This window comes from Euleptes europaea, chromosome 5 (genome assembly GCF_029931775.1).
Source record: "Euleptes europaea isolate rEulEur1 chromosome 5, rEulEur1.hap1, whole genome shotgun sequence".
Lineage (NCBI taxonomy): Eukaryota > Metazoa > Chordata > Lepidosauria > Squamata > Sphaerodactylidae > Euleptes > Euleptes europaea.
In genome coordinates, this window is record NC_079316.1 from 54363767 (window position 1) to 54384753 (window position 20987).

The 20987-nt window shown below is 45.1% G+C and overlaps 2 protein-coding genes across 2 annotated transcripts; one reads left to right on the top strand and one right to left on the bottom strand.

Moving 5' to 3' along the window:
- Nucleotides 1-3576: 3576 nt before the first annotated feature.
- Nucleotides 3577-9344, bottom strand: TWNK (twinkle mtDNA helicase). The gene is made up of 5 exons (XM_056850291.1): nt 8138-9344; nt 7061-7301; nt 6361-6468; nt 4726-4867; nt 3577-3885 (listed from the first exon to the last, which is right to left on the bottom strand). The coding sequence occupies exons 1-5, from the start codon at nt 9342-9344 to the stop codon at nt 3577-3579; spliced, it is 2007 nt and encodes a 668-aa protein (XP_056706269.1).
- A 943-nt stretch (nt 9345-10287) lies between these two features.
- Nucleotides 10288-15983, top strand: MRPL43 (mitochondrial ribosomal protein L43). Its single transcript, XM_056850298.1, has 3 exons — nt 10288-10418; nt 15243-15349; nt 15742-15983. The coding sequence occupies exons 1-3, from the start codon at nt 10288-10290 to the stop codon at nt 15969-15971; spliced, it is 468 nt and encodes a 155-aa protein (XP_056706276.1). The 3' UTR covers nt 15972-15983.
- The last annotated feature ends 5004 nt before the right edge of the window (nt 15984-20987 follow it).

A 20987-nucleotide genomic window follows, 5' to 3' on the forward strand; every position in this document is an offset into this window, starting at 1 on the left:
CCAACTAAAATCACAGATCAGAGTTTAGAGTAGGGAAACGTGCCTGGAGTTTGGTGGGCGTTTGGGTAGTGTTGCAATTTGAGGTCTGGATTCCCATCTCTCTTGCCACAGAGTTTCAGGCTAATTAAAATCAGGGGACCGGGTTATCCGTTCACAGGAACAAGCCCTCCCCTTGGCACAAACTCTGTCCTCAGACCCAGCTGAACATTTGAGCTCTCAGCCAGCCCTAGGCCCTTATTCCCAAACTTGCTTCCAATTCCCACCATCCAGTGGCCAAGTGCTTTTCATCCTGTCCCAATGTTGCCAGCAGCTAAATTAATAAAAGATGTTGCCCAGGTCCCTCCCATTCCCTCCCGGAGACAGAACACATGGGATTGTTTGTAGTAGAACCTGCTTTAGGCCTCTATGCAGTCTCCTTTTTGGCTCAGTCAGCCCCTGCCAGTGGATAACTCTTGAGCCCCAAAACTGTTGAGGAATTAAAGAGACAGATGGATAGTTGCACAGTGGGGAAAAGACTATTAGCAGGGCAAGGTGGGGGGAGCATTTGTTCTTCATCCATTGCCATCTGACCAGGTTCCACCCCAGGCATAGGGCTCCTGAGACAGATGGAAGAAGTGTGTGTGCGCAATAGTACTTATATACCACTTCAAATACTTACAGAGTACCCCCCATAACAACTCATTTCCTCTTCATGATGGTTAGGCTTGATGTTAAGGATCCAGTAGCAGTCCCAGAGAGATTGCAGCAGTTCCAGTGCAGCGGCCTGGTTCCAGCCAACCTTTCCAGAATTAAAAAGGCAGAGCAGCAAGTTGTCAGGATGCTCTTGGGCTCCAGATGCATTTGGTAATACATCCAGAAATTGCCTCAACAGAGCTCATCTGAGGGTAAAAGATGCAATCACGTCCCTTGATACTGAAACAACCAGATCAGGACACAAACTTCAGGAGAATCTAGTCAATTTACAAATGATCTCTTGGACCAATGAAACAAAATTTTTACCATGTCCTCTAAGCGATGTCTGTTTCATGGCAGGCCCAGAGATGTTTGAGATGCAACAAAAAAAAAATATAAAGATGAAATGTCCATTCAAAATGCATTGATCTAGTCTACCTGGCCTATACCTGCTGCCATTTCATCAGCGAAGTTTTAGGGGCTATACCACACTCATACAGGCAATGAAATAACTGATCACCCTCATTTAGCTTTTGATTTAGCCCCTAAACCCACAAGAGCTTTTCTCAGCTCTCCAAAGCTGTTGCTTCCCAAAAGTTCTCATACCAATTTTGTGCCTGACAAATATGTAAACTTGGCTCTATTCTGTGACCCTGAAAACTGCTTGGAGAGAAAAACAGCTTTGTTTACAGGGAGGCATCGAGACTGTACGATGAAAATTTCCCTAATTATCTGGATCAGTTTTGCTATTATGTTTTTTAAAAGTTTCTAAATAATTAAAATGCTGCCACAAAAAAGGAAAAAAGCGGAAAGAAAACAACCGGTGCCAGAACAAAACACGAAAGGGCTCACAGTTTTTCACATGCTCATCAGGATTGTGTATGGACATATGACGCCACCCTAAACCAAGGCAAGACCACTGGTCAACATAGTTCAGCACTATCTGCTGTATCTAGCACTTCCTCTCGAAACTGTATTTCCCAACAGCTGCTACCTGTGGTCCTTTAGCTGGAAAGGACAGGATTGAACCTGGGACCCTCTACGTGCAAAACCTGTGCTCTACCACAAAGCCACAGTCCTAGGTCCCGAAGAGAAAAGAATGCCCTGGAAAATTATGCAATCTCCTTCCCTATACATTTTTAAAAGAGCAGGTGAGTATTTTATCTGGAACAGTTTAAATCACAGAAACCTTAGGTTTGGTAGACAGAGTTGGTAGCACTAGCCATCATTTATATTCTAATGAACTGGCTGCTGCATGGTCTCTGGCTTTGGCCAGTTTGCAGCTCACAGTAACATTCAAATGCTTGGCAGGCCATGAAGTCACAGAGGGTAAGCAAGGAAATCAGAGGAAACAATGTCAAGTGAAGCTTCCATTTCAAATTCAGGGAAGTGAAAACCTAATGTAGACTGACCTCTTGTGGACAACATAAGGAATACTTGCACAGGATGTACAAACTGGGGGCTTTTTAATTAAATAAAAAGACATTCAACATGTCAGATAACCATAATTTCTGTACCCCAAATAAATTATTCCAAACACCGTTAATGATGGAAGTTTCTCCTCCTGGCAGAAGGTCAAATGAAATAATAATCATTATTGTCTGTAAATTGCACTCGAAAAATTCCCCATCTCATTAAAACGGAAGAGGCTGAAGCAATGCGCTTCCAGAGCCTTACGGCCTGCCCGTTTCATTACTGAAGTCAGTTTTCAGAAAAGACCATTTTCTTCACTGGACAGATTGGTCAGAATCTCAGATTTGCTTCTTTTATCAACACTATTCTTCCCAAGTGGTCTGATTCAAGACTTTCTCAAGCAGCAATGGTTATAATATTTGGGGAAGGGACTCCGGGAAATTGATCCATGATTTTTACTTAAGCCATCACTGGCTCAAAAACACACACACACCCCAAAAAAGTTGCATTATTTCCCTTGATGATAACTTGTCAAAAACTCCTTTGGACCCACAAGTAGTGTGGCTTTCCTCTTAGACAGACCTCACTTGAGTTCACACTAGGCTAGACCAGTAAAGCTCTGAGCCAATGATCCATGGGAGATCTCTATTGTACTAATGATTCAATCTGACTAATTCAGTTCCATTTTTGCTTCTACAACTGCCAACCCCTTAGCTTAAAACTAAGCCCTGCTGACTTCTCTTACACCCCATCTGTAACTTTCTCTGTCCTCTGAGCTCCTGTCCTAACTTTATCAGTGGTGCTGTGATACAAGGACCAAATTGACATTTGGGATATATAATGACATCAGCTTGATTATCCTTATTCTGTTCACACATTAGGGCAAGAATCACACCCAACATTCAGACATTAATGCTCCTCCTGGTGGTGTTTTCCAGTGTAACAGTGGAAAATGGAGGAGCAGTCAGGCCCAACCCAGGCTGAAGAGGCAAGGCTTTCCTCTAAAGTGTGTACATTTCTGTCCCCAATCTCATCTCGGAAAGACCATGGAAAGGGCCCAAGTCTCATCTCTGAATTATTGCTTGATAAGAGGTAAACAAGCTATTCCTGTGTTTGACCACAGATCTTTCACTCTGGTTAACACTTGGATTTCAAAGAAAAACAGCTGGCAAAAGTGCCATGAAAAACAGTCACAGCCTTGGCTTAGCAGAGTCAGATTATTGCTGCTGTGATCAGGGAGCAGGCAGTGATATTGCTAGCTTCCATCCCTTCCTGCCCAGGACTCTACTCCTTTTCTTCAAGGCTTGACAGGTCCATCTGGGGAAGCCTCTGATCTCTCACTCTGATTAACACTTGGATTTCAAAGAAAAACAGCTGGCAAAAGTGCTGTGAAAAACAGCCACAGCCTTGGCTTAGCAGAATCAGATTATTGCTGCTGTGATCAGGGAAGAGGCTTCCATCCCTTCCTGCCCAGGACTCTACTCCTCTTCTTCAAGGTTTGACAGGTCCATCTGGGGAAGCCTCTGTACTGGGTGGCTGGGCCCGCTGCTTCTTTGAAGCCCCACCAGCACCTGCTGGAGCTTTCTTGGGAGGCACACTATCGTCATTTTTAACTTTCTTCAACTTGGCTTTGCCTTTGATTGGGGTAGAGAAAGTGAGGGATGTTTTGCTGAACTCCAGAGGAAAGATCCCCACATCCCCATCAAAGCGGTTCTTCGACACCTGCAGGTAGCGCTTGCCTGGGCCTGTCACCAGCTTCCTGTCCTGCAGGATCAGCACGTTGTCAGCTTCCTGGCTGGCCTGCACAAGAGATGTGAGAAGGAAAAGGTTATTTCACTGCAGCAAAGAAGGCCACCTTGTATAACAAGAGGAGCTAGAGGACTGCTGCTAAAAAGCAAATTTAACATGCATGTCAATAAAATGTTATTGCATGTGCTAGCTACTGGGCCTTGCCTGGTGATCCTGCCATACTTTTTCTGGGTTATCCTCTTAATGGTTTCTTGCATTTCACACCCACCCCAAAACAAACGTGGCAATTTCCTCAACTGGCTCTTCCAGCCACAAAGGGGCTAAAAACTTAGATGTTAGTAATCTAATATGATCAAAACAAGGTCATGACTTTTTAAAACAAGACTAGCACAATCAGCCACAGTTGAGCACCTTGTACTTCTACTGACTTCAATCCGTGAGCATTAAGCATGTGCTAGTCAGAGACTGAAGCCCACTTCCATGTATAGATGTTGGCTAAAGCATGTGCAGGCCTCTTCTCATTCACCCCTCTGCCATGGCACACTGATAGGCACTCTAAATGTAAGAGTTGTTGTGAAGATAAAATGGAGATTAGGAGGATGATACAAGCTTTTCTGAGTCCCTGCTGGAGACAAAGGTGAAGTATAAATGAAGTAAATAAACATAAATAGACTTTTCTGATCCACTCTAGTTTGATGAGTTAACAAACAACCATAGGGAATCATGCTGGGCACTGGCAGTTTCAAAAGATCACAGCAAGTGGGTAAAGTAATGGACTCTGTTTCTTACCAATAAAAAAAGGCCTACAGGTTCCAAGCAAGCTGCCAGTACAGCTCTCCAAGGACAGAGGCCTATGCACCTCCTCATAAACTGCTACTAATAAGCACTCACCTTTGCAGACCCAAAAATTGAGGCAGTCTGCAACTCTCTCTCCTCATCTTCCTTCCGAGGGTGAATTACCAGAGTCACATGACAGTTGTTGTCTGTGGCGAACTTCCGGAAGGCGCCCACAATGTAGTCCTGGACAGCAAGCCTGGAACAGCAATGTGGCAGAGTAAATGCACCTTGGCGCAAGGCTCAGGAAGCAGTTGCTTTTGATACATTAGCAGGAAAGTTAAAAGGAGAAGGGGCATCATCTGACATTCATGCTTTACTGATGAAAGTGTTACTGGGATTAGATGAAAAATGCTGACAGCAATAGGTGCAAATCCATATAATCATGTGGGTAGGCAAACGTGCATGATGGGGACAGCCATGGCTACTGTTCAAGGTTCTGAGAACAGATTTGCACAAAGATCTTTGGCTAAAAACACCCAGCATCCTAACTGAAGAATTTAAAAAAATCTTTAAAGTTAATAGCAACATCAGCCCATGCACTAATGTCACAAAACAAAACCCTGCCAGCGTTCATGTGGCATTTTGGGTTGTTAAAACATACACTTCTTTGATTTTCCCTTTTAAATCTTTATATGTAATCACTGACACCAGGATTACCTAGGGCTAGTACATCATAATTTCCAATCTTTTAGAGCATGACACTGATCTCAACAATAATTGTAGTGACAGCTAATCAGGTTCCCACTTAAGCAGAGTTTGCGTCCTGGCTAGGCTTAACAAGGGTTAAGTGGGAGCCCTGGGTAGTCTTAGCCACAGTTAATTGAATTAGATCCTGTAACCAGCAGCTGAAGGTGCTAATGGTCACCAGTCTCCCTTGCCTTCCCCTCTCTGCAGCGGCCACCTCCGACCCTGGGAAAGCTTATTCCTGAGATTGTGGGACCCATGTGGAATAATGCCCGCACGAGTTGGAGGGCTGCAGTGGAAGAAGGGAGTCTCTTCTGTAAGTGGAAATTCACTGATGACGGCACTTCACACATGCGCACAATTCGCAGTCGTCTTATGGTGACCCCACAAAGGGGCTTTCAAGGCAAGTGAGAAGCAGAGGTGGTTTTGCCATTGCCTTCCTCTGTAGAGTGTTCTTTAGAAGTCTCCCTTCCAAGTACTGCCCCTGCTTAGCTTCTGCCACCTTCTCTCCCAATTCACTGATGGAAGAGGAAAGATAGATTTTACCCTCTTCCCCCATCCCTACTTGAGTCCCCACCCCCACCCCACATAGTTATTACTCCACATGGGACCCAAAATCTCAGGAATAAGCTTTCCCAGGATTGGACATGACTGCTGGTGGGAGGGGAAAGCCAGGAAGCTCAGGGATCCTTGCATAGACCACACACTGGATCCAACCCAATGCCAGTGCCGATATAATGTTTAGTCGTAGTTAAAGCAGCAACTCATACTCCAGAAGAGAGGGAGCATATAAGCCTATGGCCTGCTCCTCATCAAGGTTAAGCAATCAGCAGCATTATGTCATCAGTGACCCTAACTAGGCATAGTCTGGAGTAGGATGAGGGCTGGCATATAGATAATAGGGGACAGTTGAGCTAAACAGGTCACTGTAATAAGGAAACTGACAGACTAGCAAAAGGAAGCAGAGGAGGAACAGAGTGCAGGGGGGAAAATGTGAAGGGTTACCTGTCCACAGTCAGCTGCTCCTGGCCCATCATGAACTGAAGGTTGTCAATAATCACATGGGTAATGTCATACATGTACACAGAATGCAGCATGGTGTCCATCACTGTCCTGTAAGAGAGAAAACAGTTACCTCAGTGGCACCCTCTTTCACAGAAGCAAGCTTTCTCACTTACATATTAGGCCTCATAATACTATACCCCACAGCAAAGATATGAAAGGGCATCGCCTAGATTAACACACATCATGAGAATACAACCGTACCACTCTCCAACCCTCATCCTATACACGAGTCAGGATCTGTTTAACAGCTCCCTGAAAAGCTGCAAGAACTGTGCCGATTGCAGCTACTCATTGAGGCTGAATAGAAGAGGAAAGAGCAATCAAGATCAGTGTCTTGATGCAGATGGATAAAGAACATTAACCTGATTGCACTTGCTTTGTGTCTCCTAGACTAGCAGGGCAAAAAACTCTTAAGTCGTTTTAGCATTAACTTAAACTCTTACAAACAGCCTTCCTTCCTCAGGACACTTACACCTTGATCTAAAGCATGCCCACTTGAGAGTAATCCCCACTGATTTGTTCCCAACCAAATACTGAGAATGTAGTCTTAACAACACAGTCAATTAAAACACAACACCACATCTTCCACCTCAGCATCAAGTAATTATCACAGTACATGCAGGAACAAAGCTGCCTTTACTTGATATTCTGATGCCCATGGAAAGTCATGAAGTAAAGAGGAAGATCCTCAAATTTGTCTGCCCACTCATCAAAGTTTTCCAGCTGTTCCTCCAGCCGTCCCATGGCAAACTGGGTAAGCATGATCTTGGCCAAGCGCACATTGTGGATCTCAAAGCTGCCCCACAAAGTATTCACTCCCTGCATACAGAGATCCAGAGCATATTCACTGATGAAAGTTGTCTTCCCACTGCCGGTTGGACCTAATCCATGGAAACAAGGGCAAAATTAACAGGTGTAGAAAAGATTTTCCAATCTGCATGAGAAGTGGATTAGCAATGAGTTTCCATGTGGACTGACAGGCACCTTCTTCCACAGGGTGTTTCACGAATGTGTTGTCAGATAGACTGCATATATGTGTGTGGAAGGTGTGTGTGCATGCCTTGTGCAAGAATGCACATGTGTGTTCTGATTTAAAATAGAAAAAGTAATCGTCAGTCAATAAAACAGCCAATGAATAAAAGGTCTCCAACCCACACACAACAACAAAGCAATAATTACAGGCCAAATGGTATTCAAAATTAACAGCAAACAGTGACACAAAGGAAACCTGAGACTAGGAACAACAGGATGAGATGTAGAGTTAATCTTGGTCTCATTCCTGTAAACAAATAGCTGTGAACAAACAATACTCTGAGGGAGTGGCTCAAGTACGCAACAAGACTTACTGTGGAATCCTATGCAGTTACACCAACCTAAAGCCATTGACTTCAATGGGCTTAAACTGGAATAATTCTGCAGAGGACTGCACTGTTGGACTGGCAATAGCAACAAGATATTCAAGCACATGTGTTACTGAAAGTTAATTCTGCAATCTCTAATTGATGGCTCAATAAGCCATTAGTTGTAGAAGCCTTGTGGATATTACTGGCAGCATACTTTGAGCACAACATGTTGCAGAGGCCATACAGAATAGGTGAAGACTGAAAACTGAGGTATGGCCTAAAATACCAAAAGTCCAACAACACTGAGGAACTGAACAATGACACACACATTGCAAGGCGGAGGTGGGGTGGAAAAGCACAAGACATTTAATCACCTGTGAAGACTGTGAGCTCCCCTTTTCGGTGACCCTTCAGGAGTTTGTTCATTTCTGGAAAACGGGCCCATTTGACCCCAGCCACCTGCTCCACATTGGCCAGTTCCCCAAATACCTCTTCACGCAGCTCGCGAAATGAAATTATGGACTTGTGGCCAGCAGGCAGGGCTGTGCGCAAAATCTTGGTGAGGTTTAAGCCACGGTTGAAAGCTTCTAGGGGACGGAGTTGCTGGTCACTAGGTCGCACCAAAGAACACCGCTTAGGATTCAGTTTGCGGGCAAACAGCTTGGCAGCCTCCCAAGCGCGGAGATCTTCCCCCAACCAGAGTGTAATCCTTTTAAACTGTTCTAAGTAGGGAAGAAGGGCTGGGGGGAGGCATGAAAACCCTCGAGGCAAGGCCAGAGTTGGTAGCCCCGTCGCCTGGTGCAGCACCAAGACATCCAGCTCCCGTCCAGTCAGGACCACTTCTGTATCTCGTCGGCTGATCAGTGGCAGTCCAAAGAGATTGTAATAAGCACCTGGACGGGGCAGAGTGTTCTCCACGTAACATACTGTCTCTCCTTGGCGCTCAGCCCCCAGAAGCTTTAAGCCCTTTAGGCTGGTGCCCTGGGGGCTAAACCATGGGAAGACCAAGGCCTGAGCTGTCCGCAGATAACGCACCCCAAAACGCTTAAGGGTGGTATCAGACACACTGGAAATACCAAATGTAGCCTTGGCTTCCTGTGTCTCTTGCTTATCCAGCAGTTCCCACAGAGGCAAAGCTCTCTCCCAAATGTGCTGGGAATCCTCCCCAGCTTGGTCCTTTTGCCCATCCGTCTTTAGCAGTTCATTGAGAGCCACACCATTATGTTTCAACTCAATGCTGGCCTGGAAGTCCTGCCAGTTACCCTCAACCAGTGTGGCTGTACAGACAAAGCGGCCTGTGGTTTTGTCAATAAACAGGCTGTAGCTATGTCGAACCTGCTGCTTCTCCTCCACAAAAATGCTGGGTGTGTGAAGACAACTATAGCCATCATGAAAAGGGATGTCCTGAGCCCTCAAGTACTGTCGTATCTCTGTGACTGACACCGGTGGGACCGGACCTTCTGGGGACGGAAGCACCTCTTTCTTGTAGCGTCGGCAGGTATAGCTGCTAGCCACAACCCGTCTGCCTCCAAAGGACCAAGAGTTAGAAAGAATGCGCAAGGAGTGTACGGGGAACCACATGTTTCTACACAAGTGGCAGAAAAGTGTATGCTCTGAGTATCCTTCCAGAACACTATATGGGCCTAGCCCACCCCATCTTGGCATACTGGAAGGCTCTAACGAACTCCCCCACCCGCCACACTCGCACGCTGCCCCATTCTACTTTCTCAGGCATCCCCCCCCCTTTACAAACCAGTCCCGCAGCTGAGCTGCAACCCCCGATTCACGTCCTCAAACACCTCTCCTCCCGAACACGACAGGCACATAACAGGGACCTGCCGGTCATAGCGTCTCGCCTCTCGCCCCTTTTCGGTGGGCAGCACAGGCTTCCCCGCGCGAACTTCTGTGAAGAAGCAGGGCCACCTTCCCAGGATCCCCCGCCCCAGGACCCTCGTCCTGGAAGGCGGCCCCCTCAGCAAGGAGCACCCGCCGAGGCTCAGGCTTCCCCGGGGCCGCCGCCGCACGACACGAGCCGCTCCGCCTTCTCCATGCTTATCCAAGCGGTCCTTCTCAGCCCCCACGTGCAGCAGCAGGGAGCGCGCCGGTCCTTTGACCCCGGAACCACAACACTGAAACGTCATTTCTAGAGCGGCTAAGTAGGCCGTTAAAAAAATAGAGCGTTAAAAAAAAGACAAGAAAATTAAAGGCCACCTCACAGTCTTTAGGTGTATTTCCTGTCAAAAACCGAACTGCCCTTTTAATACCAATTCTCCCGTAAAGTGTAAAAGGGGCGTCATCATAGAGGCCTAGAACGGCGTCTCTCTGCGCAATGTAGGACTGTAGCCAATGGCGGCGTTCCATTTTTACCGGAAATTCCGGCTTTGAGGCCTACTCTTTTTTTGTTTTGTTATCTCTATGGAAACCAAGCCCGCCACCAGGCGCCTGACTTCCTGTAGGGGTTCTGCTTCCGGCGTCGTGAGAGGGGCAGTCGGCGACGGCCCTGTTGCCTCGGAGCAGTCTTGTCATGACGGGCCGAGGGACGGCGAGCCGTTTCTTGACCAGCGTCTTGCGGAACGGCGTGGGCCGCTACGTGTGCCAGCTCCAGCGCCTCACCTTGACCCTCAGCCGGAATGCACTGGACTCGCGGGGCGCGAGGTGGGCAGAGCCGGGCTTCGAGAGAGCGGCCCTCGAGGGAGGCGGGTTCCCATCTCCGGCCGTGTGGGGAGGCCTGGAGGCCGCCCGTTCGCGCCTAGACGAGCCTGTCGCTCAGGGGCGGTTGTGGTGTTGAGGGGGTAGTCAGTCCGCTCCATTCAGGGGCGCCATCCTGAGTTCTGGAGAAGAGTGGGGTGTATAAGTGTGAGGCAAGGAGCGCGCCTTAGATATGCTCTTATTAGGAATAGAAAAGGGCCAGAGTCCAGTAGCACCTTAAAGACGAACAAAAATATTTTCTGGTAGGGTAGGAGCTTTCGTGAGCCACAGAGCTGTGGCTCACAAAAGCTCCTAGCCTACCAGAAAATATTTTTGTTCGGCTTTAAGGTGCTACTGGACTCTGGCCCTTTTCTACTACTGCAGACAGACTAACACCCTACCAGAAAATATTTTTGTTCGTCTTTAAGGTGCTACTGAACTCTGGCCCTTTTCTACTACTGCAGACAGACTAACACGGCGACCCGCTGTGAATTATCCTATTAGGAATGTCTTCCTCAACTGAACCCTGGTGTTGGGGAAAGGGCTCTGAGGGTGAGCCCTGGCTTCAGCAGAGCCTGCCATTGTGGAGTCCTGCTGTATTTCAGCCTCCTTTAGCCCTGTCTGATCGGTCTGTCCTTCTTTCCGTACTCCCTGCCTCCCTAACCATTCGATATTCCTTGGTAATTTGGTTTTAGGCCGATGGTAATAATTTACCCCATTTCGCCCTTACTCCTGTATTTGATTTTGCGCTGCGCTTTGTTTAGTGTTAAACCATTGTCCTATATTGTGAGCTTTTTATTTATTTCCTTGCATTGATTCACTTTTCCCCTCCCCAGTTTCTGGCTAGCTATGGCCCTTAATCTAGTGACTGCAGTCTAATGCATCTTTACTCAGAAGCTGACCCCATAGATGTCATTGGAACGATTTATATGCTCATGTGAGATTAGACTCCCCTTCCCCCTTCGTATTCTGGCTCCTGCAATCTAGTTTGAGCTTCTAAACTGAGTTCTTTTCCTGACTCCAAAACAATATTTTGTATCGCTTTTGTGTGCCCTCAACTACTTAGCTAACCTATGCTCAGCGGCGGGTCAGTTCTAGGGAAAGTCCATGCACAATACATAAATCTGCCTTACAATGAGTCAGGCCATTTTTCTGTTCAGGTAAACACTAACAACTGTCCAAGGTCTCAGGCAGGGGGGTTTCATATCACCTACCTCCTAGTCCTTGGAGACCTGGGGTCTTCTTCATGGCAAATCAGAGGCTCTATCACTGAGCCACAGCCCCACTCTGAGCATGGACCTATTTGATGAGGTAGAAAACGATACTGTGGTCATATCTATGGTCAAGGGATGCACTGAATTACAGATTTTGCGGGCTGGGTCTCTTTTTGAAGTTCCCATGAAAAATGATTGTGCAATGAGTTGTAAAACCTTGGCCAGAACTTGGCCAGAACATACGTTTCATAAATGCTGCATCTTCAAATCCATTAAGGTTTGTCAACAGCGAATTAGCTATGCTGTGTGTGTGTAAAGTGCCGTCAAGTCACAGCCGACTTATGGCGACCCCTTTTTGGGGTTTTCAAGGCAAGAGACTAACAGGTGGTTTGCCAGTGCCTTCCTCTGTATAGCAACCCTGGACTTCCTTGGTGGTCCCCCATCCAAATACTAACCAGGGCTGACCCTGCTTAGCTTCTGAGATCTGACGAGATCAGGCTAGCCTGGGCCATCCAGGTCAGGGTAGCTATGCTGTAGAGACAGTTAATATTTAATCGGTAAGAACTTCAATTGTGTTATGGATCCAATCAGAATAATGTTCTATATGCTACCTACTCTGCTAAATGTGGAACCTTCCTCCAGCACAAGGAGTCTTTTTCATAGGAAGAAGGGTGAGCATTTAGCCGAGTGGTACAATACAGCTCAGTAATGTTATGTATGGTATATGTGTGTGGGGTTGGCTTTTTTTTTTGTTAACGTACAAAATTGTGTTGTGTCTTGTGGAAGAAACAAGTAACACAATAGTTACTTGAAATTGGGATTTGTTTTGTGGAAGATGACATGTGGTGTTTGAGTGGAAATCTTGCTGGCTCTTGTGAACCAAAACACGAACTCATAATGAAGAGCAAAGTAGAATAGCTGGTGATTCTGAATTTTTTTTGTTTTCTCTGCAGCATGAGTTACTTTGTGCTTATCCAGAGCCATGTGGTTATGTTTATAGAACCCCCTTAGTACTCCTCCTCTACTCTGCTTCTAGCATATTATAATGTGGTTATTTTGTCTTTCTGTGATATGGGCTTATTTAAAAAGATATTAGGCATGATTATGGCTGCCTTGCTGGGTTCCCATCATACTGTTGCAATGATTTCATAAGGAATGGTTGAGAACAGGAATGAAAGCATATTGGCTTGAGATGCAGTTATGTGAACAAGGTGGATGAGTTAAAGTCAGTGATTTGACATAATTAATATTTGTGATTTGAATTAAGGTATAAAATTTAAAACTGACTTTAAATCATGGAACTGATTGTTTAAAAAATGAAATTCAAACAAGTGAGGTAAACTATTAAAGTAGATAATATGAATAAAAAACCAATATTTAATCCACCCTGAATGTAGATAAAATGCAGTTTGCTGGGGCCCCTGCAGTTGAAATGCCATTCTTATGGTGGTGAAGAATGTTGTATGTATGCTGTGTTTTTAGCTGCAAAACACTTTCATCATGCTATTAAATGAGGATAGTGTAACAAGAAGGTTTTATCGAACTGGAAAAATACACGTCCCAGTTACTTTGATATGCAATGTTGTTCAAATCCCCATTCAAGAATGGTAGTACGATATCATTAATTGGGCTGAGAGAATAGCAATTCTAAAATTATTGCCTTGCAAGTGCACTCCAAAAGTGCTTCAGAGGAGTAATAGCAAAGACAATTGTAAGCTTGTAGTGGTTAAGAGTGGTGGTTTGGAGCATCGGCCTCTGATCTGGAGAACTGGGTTTGATTCTCCACTTCTCCACATGAGCGGCGGAGGCTAATCTGGATTTGTTTCCCCATTCCTCCACATGAAGCCAGCTGGGTGACCTTGGGCTAGTCACAGCTCTCTTAGAGCACTCTCAGCCCCACCTACCTCACAGGGTGTCTGTTGTGGGGAGGGGAAGGGAAGGTGGATTGTAAGCCGGTTTGATTCTGCCTTATGTGGTAGAGAAAGCTGGCATATAAAAACCAACTCTTCTCCTTCTTTATTAAGCCCCAGAAAGAAAATATGATGCAGTCTCCTGCACTGAAGGGGTACTTCAGGGGAGCAGATGGCCTCCAGAGAAAGGCTTACCTTTTTACACGGGCAAGATATTGCAGTTTAGATGCTGGGGAAATACAGCAGAAGTCTCTGCAGCAGAAACTCTGCCTTACCTTCAGGAAAGCTGTCTGGGCTGTGCACCAAAAATGAATAACTACTATGAATTCATTATCTGGTATTCTTGGATTTCCAAAAAGCTTTTGGCAAAGTCTCTCACGAAAAGCTCCTGAGTAGATTTAGCAATCCTTTGATAACAGGAGAAGGCCTTCTGATAGATCGGTAACTGGTTAAGGAGCCAGAAACCACTGATAAGAATAAATAGTTCTTGACATGGAAGGAAGAAACACTTGTGTCTATATTGGTGTTATTTAAGTTATAAAAAAATGATCTGATGTTAGAGGTGAAAAGTGATCTTAAAGAACACCAAATTATTCAGGATGGTGAAAACTGTAAAGTGTTACAAAGGATGTTGCCAACCTCCATGAATGGGCAAAGAATGGCAGATGGTTCAATGTAAATCAAAGATTGAGGCAAAAATATTATAACTTCACATATTCACCTGTAGCGTGTGGACTGGCAATGACTAACAAAGATTGAGCTCTTAGGGTCATGATGGGGAGCTCAGTGAAGATGTCAACTCAGTATGTGACAACAGTAAAAAGGGGAAATTGCATTCTAGGATTGTTAAGAATGATTGAAAATAAGAGGGCCATTATTCTAATGCCACCATTAATGACATGGCCATATTTGGAACAATATGTACTGATCTGTTTGCCTCATCTGCAAAAGGATATTGTGGAGCCAGAAAAGGTGCCAAAAACAAGGCTAACAAAATTACTGAGAGGTTAGAGCACGATCCCTTCAAAGAATGGCTAAGGCACTGGGGTGTTTTAGATTAGAAAAAGGCATCTAAGGGGGACATGATACAGATTCATAATATTTGTGCATGGTGCGGAGAAAGTGGACAAAGAGATGCTTTTTATCCCCTTACAGAAATAGAACTTGGCAGTCACCCAGTAAAATTGACTGGGAATAGATTCAGGACAGGCTAAAGGTTCCCCCCCCCTCCACACCCTGTATACCTTTACACAGTTCATTGCCACGAGATTTGGTGATTGCTACAGGCTTAGGTGGCTTTTAAAAGGTTAGCAAATTCATGGATGAAAGGCCTATCAGCAGCTATTAGCCAGGACTGCTAAGTGGAGCCTTCATGTTGAGATGTAATATATGCCTGAATGCCAGTTGCACTAGAGAACTGGGATGCTGGTTACCATAATGCCTGTGGGCTTCCCAGAGTCACCTGGTCAGCTGCTGTAGGAAACAGCATATGGACTGGATGGGCCACTGAGCTGATCCAGTGGGGTTCCTCTAACGTTTTTATGTTACAACCAAATTCTGGAAAGGTGCCTAGTGCTTTATAACTTGTTGGCTCAGTCAGCTTTGACTCCATCTTCTGTATAATTTGTTTTTTTAACATCCATATGGTGGTTTTTATCTTGCTCTAGAGAGTACATTGAAGAAAAGGTGGTGGACTTTGCCAGGCAAAACCCTGGCATTGTGTTCTACGTGTGTCCAAAGAAGGGCAGTCTTCCAATGGTAACGGCTGAATATTGTGAGTATGAAAAATGTTACTGATTATTAGAAGAGATGCTGGGAGGGAGACGCTGTCAGTAGGTGCCACCACGACTTGTGAAATGTATTTGTAATAATCCAATAGGCAGGTGTCCTTTCAGTAGGTTCCTTCCTTCTCCGAAACAATAGCAGCAGATGCATTGTTTCCTGGAAGAATCACATTGGGCAAATGTAAAGTAGACATTAATTTATAGCATTAATGAATAAGTCAAAGAGGGAAGTTTAAAGATTGGGGTGGGGGGGTTCTCTTTTGACCTGACCATCTGAAAATTGGGAGGGGGTGATATACAAATGCCTAGAAAACTTTTTCTACTTTATGGAATGAGAGTAAGGTCTGGGTTTTATAAAGTATTTTACCTTCTGTTTTTCCAGTGAATGGGGCTGTGGAAGATAAGTATTTAAATAGTAAGACAGCAGATGAGATTGCAGAGATCATCCACAAGTTGGCCAACCAGTCCGGACTAGAGATCATACGCATCCGAAAGCCTTTCCATACAGACAACCCTAGTATCCAAGGCCAGTGGCATCCCTTCACAAATAAGCCCAGCGTGCTCAATGTGCAAGAAATTGGTCAGCAGTGTCTTTCATCACCACAAAAATAAACCGATGCTGGTGCAAAATGAATGGGATGTGTTTTTTGTTTGTTTTTCTGTTTTGTTAAATGGAAAGTTGGCTTGGGTCAAGAGAAGCCCAGACGTTTGACCTAAATCCCCTTAATCTCAAAGTGCTCTCTACTCTGCAGTAAGGATAAGGTCTCCTTCCTTAAGGAAATGGTCATGGAATGGATAAGGCCGGTTTGCTTTGTCTTTGAAGCCCTAACTCAGCTTGCATGTGACAGCCCCGATTACTGGTGGTGGTAGTGATCAGCTACAGACCAGGCTAATTGCAAGCAAGGCTTCCTTGATCAAGATAGAGTGGATTCCTTCTCCAAAAGTGAAAGGACATGATAGATTGGCAGGGTGAGCTTTCTTGCTGCTATGCATATATGACAGTTATAAATATGGCAAATCACTAGGAAACTAGTAATGTTAATTAGGTTTACGAAGAACTGGTTATCCACCCTTCCTGCATAGGACAGGTGGGACTGATAATCTTGCTGTTGGCTGTTCTCCAGGATATGTGGAGTAGACAGTACAATACAGCCAGGTTATATATAATTAAGGCTGGTGTCTCATGCCTTTGGAGGTAGCATCTGTTCAACTAAAAAGCCCAATGGGAGAACCAAGAGATGGCCATGTACTGAGAAGCTTTTTCAGTTACCTTGGAATAGCAAAAAAGGCATACAGTATAGGAGGGATCCATCTGCCACGGGAGTATGGCCACCTCTCAGACAAGTCACATCTGGGAATGCATCAAGCCTCATTAGCAAAAAAAGAAGCAAAGAATTCTGCAGCTTCCCTCAGGCAGTGGCAAGTGCAGGGACTGAATGGGCAAGGTCCTATCAGATTGCTGGGAGTTCCCAAATCAAGCTGTTAAGGGTCAAGTCTTTTCCAGGCCTGGTGCCTGGCTGGCTTATATTGTAAGCAAGTTGAAGGTGCTTTGTGTACATCAAACATGCTTTAGCACTGAAGTGCACTTTGGCTGGGACCACTTTGGGTTGAACAAATGATTACACGCACACTTCCTCTAAACTTGGTTCAGATAAGGAGAAATGAAATTAAAATTCTCATAAGTAATACACTTAAAACCAAGTCTTCATTATTTGCATTCAGGGGCTACCTCCAACATCTTTCATATATGTACCACTGCATTCTCTCTTCTCTCCCCCCCCCCACAATGTGATACAAGTCAAGACAACATTTTCCTCTATGTTGAGCCTCTGCCATCTCTTAATAGGAAGCACCAGGCAATCTAAATCAATCAATTAGCAATATTGGCAGGAAATAAAAAAATGCATCCAAAAAATTGGCACCAGTAAATTTCCATCTGGTTCCTGTAAGAGAGGCTGGCTGTTCCACAGATGTATCAGCAAGTGGCAGAAATAATTGTATGAAATGAGATTTTCTTTGATACTAAACAGTTGAGAAAATGAATATCTGAAGCTGTCTTATACTGAATCAGGCCACTGGTTCATCTGGACCAATACTGTCTACTACTACTTGGTGTGGTGATTGTGCGCATCAGGCAGAGTTCTGCACCAGTCCTTGTACCTGACGTATTTTTAACTCAGGATTAATCCTGGAACTTCCTGTATGGAAACCATATACTTTGCCACCAAGTTATGGCCCTTCTCCTAAAGTCTAAAACCAAAGTGAAATTATAGCTCCCCAGCACAGCCCAAAACATTGCTAACTAGTTGGACAGAACTGTTTTTGTTGTACAAGCCAATTGAGTTGTGTGGGGAGGGGCTGGGGCTCAGTGGCAGAGCAACTGACATGCAGAAGGCCCCAGGTTCAATCCTCCAGTTAAAGGGACTAGGCGAGTAAGTGATGTGAAAGACCTCTGTCTGAGACCTTGGAGAGCCACTGCCAGTCTGAGTAGACAATACTGACTTTGATGGACCAAGGGTCTGATTCAGTATAAGGCAGCTTCATGTGTTCATGGTGATTGTGCTATTCATACTCCATCCATTCAGACTTGACAAGTGGTGGAATCAGTGAACTACAGTTAAAAAAATTTCTAGGACTGCAAAGAATCTCTGAATTTCCACTCTTCGTTGTATTAGATTAGATTCTATTAGATTCAGCTTGTCTCCTGGGTCATTAGTCAGATGCTTGAAAAGAAACCTCTCTGTCAAATATGACTTGTCCCAAACTGATGTATTTCTGGCTCCTGCCCAAACTGATGTATTTCTGGCTCCTGCTGCAACTCTGTAATCTCAGTTTAAGTGTCTGCAAGGGGAACTCCCACAGGCCTGCATTTCATCCATCCCATATGGGTTTTGGCTTGCTTTGCTATGAGTACTGGCTCCTACTATTATACTGCATATTTTGATAATTACACATAAAAGTATCCTGATTTCAAATTCTTTCTAGCACTGAAGGTATCTTGGACAATGTGCTCCCATCTGTAGCTTCCTAGTTAAAAACAGCAATTTTTAATCTACTCCACACACGATCAAGACTATTTGTGCAACCATAACACTTAGAAACTTTTAAAAAGAGAAAGTGGAGATTTTCAGGATGCTACACTTTTCACCCAGTGCTGTTTTTTGCACTTCCACATGAAACCCTGAATATCCCAATAAAGTATATCCTAAATAGTTTCATTCCCCGCTTCCAAATAATACTGAAGAAGGCCCATTTTTTCTGGATCACCGTATATTATATCTAGAATGTCACGGCGCTTCCAAGCCACCTTGAGCAGTTAGGATATAAAGGCGAGAAGACTAACAGCCTAGACAGTCTGTAACACAGTATCTGGCGACCTCGTACCCCATGCAACTGCCTAGAACGGAGTCCATTCTGGATTTTCCCACTAGGTCTATAAGTGGAAACAAAGATAGGCCTAAACACAGAGGCCAGGCCGGAGGTGGAGAGCAACATCCATAGTTGGACAGGAATCAGCTGGCGGATGGGTGCAGGTGGCATGATGCAGCTCCACCAGGTGGCGGTCTCTCTCTTTTTCATATGAGACATTGACAGTCAAATATGTACAAGGTAATTGAAGTCAGATTCCTTGAAGGCTGTACGAAAGTACTGAGTAAAAAAGGAGGGGGGAAACAACATTATATTGTACATTTCCTAAGGATGCAAATTAATTCCTAGAATTTCATGCAGCCTTACAACTTCCCTGTCAAGTGGACCACGGTTAGCCTCATGTAGGGGCTGGGCTGAGTTAATACTGTTAATACCACTTGGTGAATTCACGGCAGAGACACTTTTCTAGCTTATGCCACTAACCAGTATGCTCATGTAGATGAGGTCTAGCCAGCCCCTGATTCATGGCCTTGCTTTCCTAAAAGAAAGTGGTACGTCTCACCTCCTAGTTATTGTGAGAAATGGATGTGAGCGCTCGTCCTTGCCTGCACACAAGAAGCTGCTGGCTCTTTGGGGTAGTTCCTGGGGGATCACCTGACAGCTCCAGTCTCAGTTCTCCAGAGAGATTTCTGTTGTTTTCCCTCTGAGATGGTGGTGACTTAGTCATTCTGCCTTCTGAACATTAGGACTTGTCAGTCTTGGCCCTCCCTCCAATGCAACAGCCACACTTTCGCCCACTTGCATTGCTGCATCTCAGAATAGCCAGACCTTACCCAGAATTTCTGTGATGCTGACTGAAAGCAGTTTTGGGTCTCCAGTGTGAAGGTGGCCTGTTACCAGACAGCCAAGATGAGACCAACAATTCACCCCCAAGACAACAGAGTCCAGATGGATTAGGGAACTGTCTGAAATTGGGTTACACCAGGAGTACCAACTCAAAACAGTTATGTTGGCCATAGTGGGCTGCCCTGTAGCATCTCCTGGTGCTGTTATAGCCTGTTAACTATTTGGGTGGGGGAGTCAGAGCACTGACTTGCAGCTGATCTCTGAGTGGAGGATGTTCTTCAAACCCTTCTCCACTGCAACTTAAGAGCAAACCCCTGGGAGGCAATGGAGAAACTTCCTGTGCAGCTGGGCGGGCAGTCAGAACCCCATCTCTCAGCCCAGAGAACAGCTAAGAGGCAGTAATCCCACTTCCTTCCTGCTCAGGAAATTTCTCACCGCATCTCTGATCTGGGATGCAACAAGAAGGGTTTGTTTTTTTTGGGGGGGAGATGCCAACTCTCAGTGGAGAGTCAGTATTCTGACCGCTCCCCCTGGGGATGTGAAAGTTCTTGCTATGTCCCAGAGCAGAGGGGCAGGAAGATTTCAGTAGGGTGGAACACTGCTGAGCTGATACCTCTGTCCCCTTGCCTTGGACCTATGGCAGCACTTCATGGGGGGCTCACATCCATAAAAAGGGAGGCCAACAATATTCCAAGCCGGTAGAACTGCACTACTGGTAGGTACTAACAGCACAAGGCATTCAACAGCAAATGGCCAAGGCTTCTTTTGCCATCAAGTTACATCTAAGTTATGGGGTCCCCTAGCAGGGTTTTCAAGGCAAGAGATGTTCGGAGGTGGTTTACAATTGCCTGCTTCCACATCGTGACCCTGGTATGACGCAGAGCCGAGACTTCTGCACTTTTGTCTTTGAAGTTGTTGATGGATAGTTGAATGCAAATGTTAACAGTTTCCGGTTTCCCTGTCCTTAGTGCCATCACAGCTCAGCCACTGCTATTAGATGAAGCTTGCAAGCCATGGCCTGCAAAAGCATTTGTGCCCATAAAAATGCAAGTTTTGAATGAATCTCCAGAGATCATCCAAAAGAAGTTCATGCTCTGAGGAAGGATTCACCCACACTTACATACATCTGTTTGTAAAAAAAAAATGCCTTTAAAGTTAGAATTCAGAATAAATTATGTAAAATCAAAATTATACACAAACATTTAGAAATGTCATCAGATTAAGATATGAGTTTTTCCATAACTTGGATTTTGTAAAAAGAGCTGTACCTACCTGTTGAAGTAACAGCGGCACACGCCGACCCTTCAGGATGATTGGCTGCCCTCACACTGGCAAGGTTGTAGGCACAATGCCACCCTTTACTCAACCCACCCCACCCTCTAATCTGGCAGCACAATTCCTCCATACAAGCCA

Coding starts and splice junctions, on each gene's coding strand:
- TWNK (XM_056850291.1), bottom strand. CDS start 9,344: ATGTGGTTCCCCGTACACTCCTTGCGCATTCTTTCTAACTCTTGGTCC. Junction 6,469..7,060: donor CATGGGCATCAGAATATCAA/GTAAAGGCAGCT, acceptor TCTCTCTTACAG/GACAGTGATGGACACCATGC. Junction 3,886..4,725: donor CAATTTTTGGGTCTGCAAAG/GTGAGTGCTTAT, acceptor TCTCTTGTGCAG/GCCAGCCAGGAAGCTGACAA.
- MRPL43 (XM_056850298.1), top strand. CDS start 10,288: ATGACGGGCCGAGGGACGGCGAGCCGTTTCTTGACCAGCGTCTTGCGG. Junction 10,419..15,242: donor CTGGACTCGCGGGGCGCGAG/GTGGGCAGAGCC, acceptor ATCTTGCTCTAG/AGAGTACATTGAAGAAAAGG. Junction 15,350..15,741: donor AATGGTAACGGCTGAATATT/GTGAGTATGAAA, acceptor CTGTTTTTCCAG/TGAATGGGGCTGTGGAAGAT.